We start from the raw sequence: 9,236 nt of genomic DNA, 5'->3' as shown, positions 1-9,236 counted from the left end.
TTTGAAATTAGGTGTTGGAATGTTTAGTGGTAAATAAGTGTGTTGATGAATAAGGGCAGGCTCGACGAGTGTAAGAGGGCAGGAGAAGAGAGAAGAAATGAGGGAACTGCACCCCTCACGAACCAGGGCAGTGTGGCTATACATGCTCCAGCCACGTCACCTGCTGGCGTTCCACCTTTCCACTAGACATTTGGCTTTAGAATAGGACTTAAAGTAAGGAAGAGGGAGGCGCACCCGTCGTTTAATACTCTCCTGCTTCCCTGGTCTCCCCCCCCGCCTGTCCTCTTCAACCCCTTCCACTCTCTCCTACCTTTCTCTTCCTCTGCTCTCTGCCATTTTCCAATGGTCTCACCCTCAGTTTGCCTCTTGCGTCTTCGTCTCCCGTCGCTGTCTTTCTCTCCTCTCCTGCTTCTGTTTTTTTTGCCCTTCCTTCCGTCACTTTCGCTGTTGTGTGTGTCCTTTCTCCTCGAGGTCAAGCCGTTCTCATAGTGCTTGTCTGGCGCTGGGTTTCCCATCCTCCTCAATTCTCCTGCCTCGCCTTGGGTTGCTGTGGACGAGGCACCAGGGAGAAGAAGCCCATCGCCCCGCTCTTCTCTTTGCTCGTTCTGCCAAGTTCCAAAGTACCAAGCAGCAAGAGGCAGGGACACAACATTGTTTTACTTAGATCCTCCGTTTAATTGGATCTCCTGGGTGGTCTCCAAGGTCGCTGCTGTACAGATTACTTATAACAACTAACTTACCAACACAGGTAAGTCCGCTAGAAAGTGAAATGCTGTTCCTTGTATTTCCCTCTCTGAAGGAGCCATCAGTCGTTGATATGCACCACATTCGCAAAAAGACAAAGACAAAGTGGATAAGAAAAAATGAATGTGTTATGAACGGATGGGTACAAGAAATCCAGTATTCAGTATTGATGTATGGTGCTGCAGCCGTGTCTGTCTGCACAGCTGTCCTGCTCTGCAGACTGCCCCTTCCTGTCTGCTCCCTGTCGCGGCCGCAGCTCCTCCACATACACACAGTAAGTGTGTGTGAGGTAAGTGCAATAAAACTGTTAAAAAGCCAACACTGGTCAACAAGCATCCACATGTAAATCTGTAGAGAAGGGCTTTCTCTCATCCACCACCGCTATCGTTTACACAAGCACAGCGCGCTAGCTCGGGTAACAGCCAATTGTTACCAAAATAAAAGCTGCCTGTTTAGCTAGAAGCATACAAACTGAATAGCTAATTTGCACTCTTCAGTATTTGTTTATTTATCGCAAGTCACATCGTCATCGCAGTTTGGAACAGTGTTATCGCACGTGGCAGAATTTCCTCATATCTGAAGGCCTAGTTCACATTCAGTGTTCCTCACCACAGAGCATTGTGTGTTAATCCTTGAGGTCTAACAAACATGCTGTTTACCATGCATGAGATGCAAAACGGGGACCTACTCACAAATCCTATTTTCACTCGCGTGTTCTCTCCAATTACCACTGTCCTTCTCAAACAGGAAAAGCTTCAGATAAAAGAGGAGAAATGCTGCTGTACGGCGCAGTTTTTAACGCATGCATGTCTGTGTGAATTCTCACGCCCTGTGTGTAAATGCCAGGCTGAAATGTGAACAGGTGGGTTTGCTCTTCATAGTGGTATGCTCAGAGCGGAAAGGTGCAGTAAGTGGAAAGTCACTGCTGTGTTATTTAAGGCGTGTCTCCTCCCAGTGCACACGTTGCCTCTGCGGCTGCCTCCACATGGCAGCTAACACAGCGTGGACACAGACAATGTGTGGGATGTAATTTCAGCTGTCGGGAAGTTTACAGGTTGATTAAGGATGATATAAATCAGATTACTGTAAATTATGACCCAGTGTCAGGAGAGAATGGTAAAACCTTGACTGGAAGTATTTAAGAGAGCTTTTTGTCATTTTTAACGATTATCAGGCATTGGAAAATAAAGGTATCTCCACTGACTGATGGCACTTCAAAAAGCTAACCATCTATACACTAATGTACGCTAGAAATAAGATTAAAATGACATTACAGACAGGAATATCTCTGGAAGGCTGAGTGCACTTTGATAAAATTCTCATGGATTTTTTTGGCCTGCAAGTGAAATCTATTTTGTAAAAAATAAATGAAGAACATCTGGACAGTAGCAGAGGGTGACGACATCTGCATGGATGCGTACGTACTGTACATTTTATGTGATGGAATAACCCTCTAGGGAATTAAAAAGAAACACTGAGACAAGAAAAAAGAAGACTGAAGCTTTGACCTAGCAGCAGCGTGATGCATTACCCACAGAGATCTTCTTCATCCTGTTCTGGCTCCATTAGAGCACCTTGTACCCATCAACATAAGATCAAGTTTCCGTGTGTGTCTGGGTGTGAAAGAGAGCAACAGAGACCACTTTATGCCTGTCTAACTCAGATCAGGTGTCTTTGCGTGTGCTTCTGAGGGAGCGGATGCATGTTGTGTGTGAGTGATGAGTTCGTTTGTGTGTTTACGTCCTTTTAGAAACACAGAAAGGCTAAATGTTGCTTGAGGTCTCTCTGTTGACTCTGTTGGCTGGTACAAGCCAGTGTAGAGTACAGTAATCAGCTTTCTAATATGGACACAGATCTTTAAAATTTCATTACTAGTGCCATTGGGACTTGAGATAATATTATTTACCCTGTGTTAATACAGTTCGAGCTTTGTTCAGTAGCCCATCAGTGCACCACAATTTGTAGTTAATGTTTTCAGTCCACACACAAACATAAGTAACAAGTACAGACACAGATTTTTAGTTAATATCTTTGTTTCTGAAGGTTTTGGCAACTAACTTAGTGTAAAGCTGCACACAAAAATATTAGTATCAGTCTAATTACCTTCTTAATTGTCGGTGATATTGTTGTTGATATCAGTATCTGTATTTATCTCCACAGGCAAACAACATCGAGCTTGAAGATGTCAAAGATCGGTGCTTTGGTGTTGATGACATGTGAGTAAAACTCTTAAGAAAAATCCAAGAACTCAGTAAAGTTAGCAACTTCCTCTTTTTAAAAGTCAAGAGCAAATCTGTTTATCCATTGTCAGTGAACTGATGAGTTTTAGTCAACCAAAGAGCCACTGAACATTATTAATGTTACATCAACGAGGACTTTTGAGCTATTAGCTCCACTTCCTCTTTACAGAGGGAACTGTGGCTCACGCTCTGTCTCCCATCAGCACATTGCTCAAGTATTTATATTCTTGTGACACATTGTTCCGCGACTGAGATGAGACAGAAGGCAACTGGGTGGATGAGTGGTCAGAGAGATCATCACATCACTGGCAGTCTGGTTGCCCCTTCACTCTTCATTTTGAAGCGTCTGGGTGTGTGATGTGATTATGTGTCCTATCAGCAAAGCCAATGCCTAACACTGTAAATAAGATGGAAAATGAGGTGCTGTACAGTTACGGTGCTGAAAAAGTGAGGGGAACAACATCCACTGCTCCTTCACGAAGAGAGATGAAACAGAGAGAGGTTTATGTAACATTTCTAAACAGATCTGGATTTCCAATAACCATAACAAAGACTTAAGAGCTTTTTAAGAGGTGGTTTATTCATTGACACTGACAGTTTCATTTATCAGCCTTTTCTAAATGACACTTTACCAAAAAAAGCTATTACTATACCTATTGATATTATATTATATTAGTATATTTAGTGTCATGTGTAGACCACATGAATGATACTTTCCAAATTCTTCATTTTGCACCCTCATAGTCCCTAATAAACAAAATGTTTATTATTATGTTTCACTCTTTTTAAAGTGTGTCTCTCTTTCTGAACTCTCAGTTGTGTCCCTGGTGTTTGCTGAAGAACAGAACTGTAAGTATATAATATGACTTTTCCTAAATCATCACCTCCAACTACAGTAAATATTTCAGTAAAACTGTTACTAGAGTTCATCCAAAAAGGACTTTGATATTTATATCTGAAAATAGTAAGAGACCCATTGATCTTTTTTCTTTCTTTTTTTTCCTTTTACATTTGTGCTTAAAATTGGTTATGTTGGAAAGGTATTGATTTGATGGTTGCGTATGTCAATCATTAGCAAGAGTTTTGAACTAGGCCATTGTGTTTGCCCGTCTCACTTTGTACTGTTGACTTTATTGTGTCACTGTTTGATACGTGAATGTTTCTGTAATTTTTCATTGATCTGCTGTTCCTCCAACTGACCCTCTTCAATTTCTGTTCCAGCGGTGGAAGATGACCCATTTACCTTTGGTAATTCATTCTTTAACTCATTTTCACTATAATTTGAAAATGCAATGAACGAGGATGATGATCTGTGCTTAGTTGTTTTGTGTAATAATCTTTTACTGCTCATTCTTAACCTTACTTTTGAAGGTGTTTTCTTGTGTAATTTACTAATGTTTCTTTATTTGGATGCATTTCTTTTTTTATTAGTTCTATTTATTAACCATGACCTTTTTTTGTGCAGACTACCACAGACTGCGTGTTGGAGGCCTGATTCTGGCTGCTGTCCTCTGTCTCATTGGCATCACCATCCTGTTCAGTAAGATGCAAATTACACACACACACACACACTCTTCCACATATACATAGTCATAAATGCTCAAATACACAGATGTAAAGAAAGCCAATGCATCTTTTCTCTTTTTCCAGGTGGCCACTGCAGGTGCAAGTTCAACCAGGGCAAGAGGTGATGCTTCATACAGTTACACATTTTATATTATATTGTAAAAGTACTATGTATTACAAAGTTCCAAGGATCGTGTACCTTAAGTTAACTAAGTAATGGTACACACAAATCATGGAAGTCTTTGGTTTTTCTCTGCTCTTACTCTGTTTTTGGTTCTATTTGCAGAAGGAATACAGAAAATGCCCAGCAGATGCTCTCCGACCAAGGTAATGTTCGTTACCATATCAACTGTCGTGGGACGATTCTGTGTGTCCTGGCTAAAATAAATGCGATTCACGCTATTATCCTGATGATCGTCAAATTAAAACTTAAAACTTTTTAAAAAGCACTAAAACCTCACAATTTGTTTATAAACAAATATTGCATCATATATAGGACGCCTCATCTCTCTGTCGTTGTTTAGTTTGGTATGCATAGTATTTCCACACATCTAGTTTCTTACGGGGGATGCAGTGGGCAAGCAGCCATGGTGACAGGTTTGGGATTTGGATAGGAGAGGAATGGCTTCAAAGATGTGGGCTCCTCCCTCTGGCAGTTCAAAATAAATCAGGAAATCAATATTGGACTATACTTTAGCCAGCTAGACAGCTTTTTCATTCATGTGAGGATGTTCACGGTTATCCCAATAATGGAAATTCACCATTATCAACTTATGACATCATAAATCCTCTCATCCCTCATTGTGAGTGTAATAAAAAGCTAAGTTAAGGACGTCCTTGCAGCTGAATACATGAGTTATTCACTGGTTTCACTTCAGTTTAAAGTAACTCAGTTCTACTAAAATATTTATTGACCTGCAAAGGAAGGTTTGTAGTTGTGGTTGTACTGTAAATGTCTCTTCTAACCACAGACACAAAACAATACTGCATTTGTAGTAGACATGTATGTGGACTGCAAGATACACATATTCAAGATTTCATCACCCTGTTTACATTCTGCAAGGTCTAAAGTTATATTTACTCTGTCCATCTGTTTCACTGTAAACGACCTCATGTCACACACACACACATACTGACGTAGTATGCAAAGCTCCCGAGTAGCAAAAGCCATAGTTGCCATCCTCACTGTTCAAACAGGTGGTGGACCGGGTGCTGGCAGGCAGAGAAGGAGGGAGGCACTCCCTTTTTATATGTTGCGGTTGCAGCCATTAAAAGCGTGGCTCTCTTTGGCTGAAAATCACCACACAAAAATGGAAAAATTACGAACTTGCAGGACAAAAAATAACAACACATTGATAAACAAGTCATACATGTAATCAACCAGTGTTTTGCTTATCCCATTGGGAAAAACGATGTGTCTTTTATGACGTGAGACCAATTTAAGGGCCAACAAGGGTTAAACACTGCGTCGCGTGGTAAGAGCCTATTCGCTACCAGCCTATTTTGTGTCCGCCCGGATCACCTCTGTAAGATGAGGACCTCTCTACCGCATGATTACGCTACGTTGTTACCTCCGACAGAGAGCGGAGACTTCCGTTAGGACGCTGCTTGAAAAGCCTAGCACTAAGTAAGAGATATTCCAGACCCAAAAAGAGGAGAAGAATTTGGCAGCAGAGGTAGAGGATATCAACAAGGTTGTCCTAATTTACGGGTGCAAAACTCAGAAGAAACCGTCCTACACTCGCCATGCACTGGTACCATTTGAAGTGAGGCCCTCCTTGCAATGGAAAAGACAACCTACATCTGTTCATCTCTTTGCAAAGCTCCACCAATTCCTGGTTGTAATGCCATCTTTATTCTCTTCAATACATTGTAGTTTTTGAGAGCCTCAAGTTCAGATGGGGAATTGGGATGATGGCTCCTGAAAAAACCAAGGTTGTCGTTGATTTTAACAGCTTTGATGTACCACCCAAAATACCGCAGGTGGGAATAGTATGGGAAAAAATAACTGTGTGTGTGTGTGTGTATCAGTACTGTTAAGGCAGGCGCCACAGGGACACACTGCACTGATCGGCAATTTCCAGCTTGCATGGGCTCCTCTCTCTCTCTCGTCTCTCTCTCTCTCTGTGTGAGTGTGTTCATTCTTCACCTCATTCTCCACATACAGCTTTTAATGGTTTTTAATGCTTGATACAAATGTGAATAAGCAATTTTAACGAATGACAAAAGATTGTGTTTGTGTGGTTTGGGAATGCCAATGATACATTAAGTATACATATAAAGTTAATAAATAAATACTCTGATAAGGTTTTTATAATTTGAGTACAAAAATGAAAAATAATTATGATTTCCTGCAAAAACAAGCTCCACTACAACATTTGAAAAAATATATAATGTGGATTTAATGAAGAAAAGGTGATTTCTTGGCTGTAGATCATGGTTATAAAATATAAATAAATTAAATTATAAAGTATGAACAAAACACAGTATGAATGACTATATGTTCTTTAACTTGAATTTTGAAAAATGTATCTAAAAACAACTTAATAACGTAATAGATTAAGTTTGTATAACCCAGCGTTTTATGTTACTGATCACATTTTCAAAAGGAAAGTTAACCATCTGAATATTTAAACTGACCTTCCTTCCTGTCTGTCTGTCTGTCTGCAGGTCGTTCCTGCGACTGCTAGAGGTCAACCAGAACACACACTGACTTCTGCAGAGAACACACAGGAGCAGCAGCGGGATTTGATCCATCCAACGACAGGCTTTTGTTTTATTGTTAGAGAGTGACAGAGAGTAGTCTGTGTGTACCCGCTGTGAGGTGTGATGCTTTCTGCCTGATAACTGAGCTACTGATCTCATACACACCCTCAGACATACACATCATTTTACACGCAAATCCAATTTTTGTCACTTTCATTTCAATCAATTGAACTTTTTTTGGGGTATTTAGAAGTTGAAAGGGCTTTTACATGAAGAAAACCTTTTGAGAATTCCTTCTGTAAGTGCTTTGCCATTCGCCGTTGATTGTTTTGGTTGAGGTGGTTGAGCTGAAAGTGACTGCACACAACGGTAACACAAACCTATTACCAAAAACTTCCTTACGTGTTCACATACTGGAGGTTGTGTCAATGTCTCGCACTACTTCTGCTGTCTGTACTGTATGTGTAAGGTCAACGTTGATGTAGATATTAGTCGCTTAGTGTGACCACCTAACCCACTGTCCATGCTTTCATGTCAAGTATATGAAATCCATATAGTCAAGAGTGTTTAGAGTGGTGTTGATAATTCATGATAATCTGTTAATTCCCGTGTTTAGCTTTATGGAGGAAAGTAGTGGATTGCACTGTTCAGAGATACAGAAAGACTCTGTCATGTTTCTATAAAAGATTTATTGAAACAAACAACTGTGAGATATTGACTTATTTGTGTGTGTGTGTGTGCGTATTTCTTACTCATTGTTCCCAACCTTTTTCCTTAAGGGATCCCTTTTCTATCATTGACTAAACTGACAACCCCAAACTAAATTACATATTTTATGGACATTTTATATTCAATGCATACCAATGATATACACAGTAAAACGTGAATGTAATAACTGTAAGAGGTTTGTGTGAGATTAACAATTTGGATGAATTTTGAGATAATTTCCTGTGAATATTCATCAGAGATACGTTTTCCTGATATTTTTAGGAACTCTTTGTAGAGTTTTGTCTGTATTATGTCTTTTTTAAATTTTTAATACTTAATAGGCTTATCTTTTGACAAATTCAGTGTTTTCTTCTCCCTGATGTTTGTTCTGTTAGTTCTTTGGTTGTTACAACTGCATACTTTATTACTGAAGGACGATGGCGACCCCTAGTGTGCGCCCCGACCACCAGATTGGAACCCACTGCTCTTGAGTATGCTACCCTTGCATTTCACAGCACATAATAGAAAATATGATTTTGTGACAAATAGGAGCATTGAATCCTGATTGTAGTAGTTCAACTGTTAGATGGTTATTAACTATATCTAGTCATTGCAATGCAATGGGGCTATTTGATTACTTTTTAAATTCAGCCCTCTGCATTAAAGTGATCACATTGACATATTTCACCACAGCAAGCTTTCACTTCAACTGGATGGAAATGACATTAAGTAGTCATGTTCCACTCGCACGTCTCAGCTGATTCAATGAATGTCTTTTAGTTAAACTCTTGCAAAAACTATGATATAGATGTTAGGCAATTAGGAAACCTTGTGTAAAAAACAAAAGAGAAGAAAAAACTCACTGCACGCCCACACAGGTATTTCAGTTATTAGCTGATTAGACCTCAGTTCTGGTTAATGATAGGTGGAGCCATGCTGGAGATTATGTGATGTCAACTAATATTATTAGACTGGAGAACTGGAAACAGGACATTGCTGGGGAAGGGGAAATTATAAACATTAAACCATTGTCTGTAGGGAAGAGCGTGTGCAACCTATAACTTTTATCTTCTGACAGCGTTTAAACCAGGCACAATGAATGTAAACATCTGTGTGAGAATACCATATCATTTTTGGTGCTGTAAGTTGGAACTTAATATGCCTTTTTCAAGTCCAAGTAATTTGAACTGTAAACAAATACAATAAAAAGTAACTCAAAACATCTTGAATGGGTGCACACACACACACACTGACGTAGTATGCAAAGCTCCC

General features: G+C 39.8%; 1 protein-coding gene across 1 annotated transcript in view; it reads left to right on the top strand.

Moving 5' to 3' along the window:
* fxyd1 (FXYD domain containing ion transport regulator 1 (phospholemman)) overlaps positions 1-7,957 on the top strand; it is an 11,151-nt gene extending 3,194 nt beyond the window's left edge. The window contains exons 2-8 of the mRNA XM_035672824.1: positions 2,905-2,960; positions 3,801-3,833; positions 4,206-4,232; positions 4,450-4,524; positions 4,635-4,671; positions 4,837-4,877; positions 7,221-7,957. Of these exons, the coding sequence (XP_035528717.1) occupies positions 2,927-2,960; positions 3,801-3,833; positions 4,206-4,232; positions 4,450-4,524; positions 4,635-4,671; positions 4,837-4,877; positions 7,221-7,240 (267 nt within the window). The 5' untranslated portion in view covers positions 2,905-2,926 and the 3' untranslated portion in view covers positions 7,241-7,957. The remainder of the gene's footprint in view (positions 1-2,904; positions 2,961-3,800; positions 3,834-4,205; positions 4,233-4,449; positions 4,525-4,634; positions 4,672-4,836; positions 4,878-7,220) is intronic.
* The last annotated feature ends 1,279 nt before the right edge of the window (positions 7,958-9,236 follow it).

This window comes from Morone saxatilis, unplaced genomic scaffold (genome assembly GCF_004916995.1).
Source record: "Morone saxatilis isolate NCDOM2014 unplaced genomic scaffold, NCSU_SB_2.0 Contig24, whole genome shotgun sequence".
Taxonomy (NCBI): Eukaryota; Metazoa; Chordata; class Actinopteri; family Moronidae; genus Morone; species Morone saxatilis.
The sequence above is the reverse complement of the archived record's forward strand: the minus strand, read 5'-3'. Positions and strand labels throughout refer to the sequence as shown.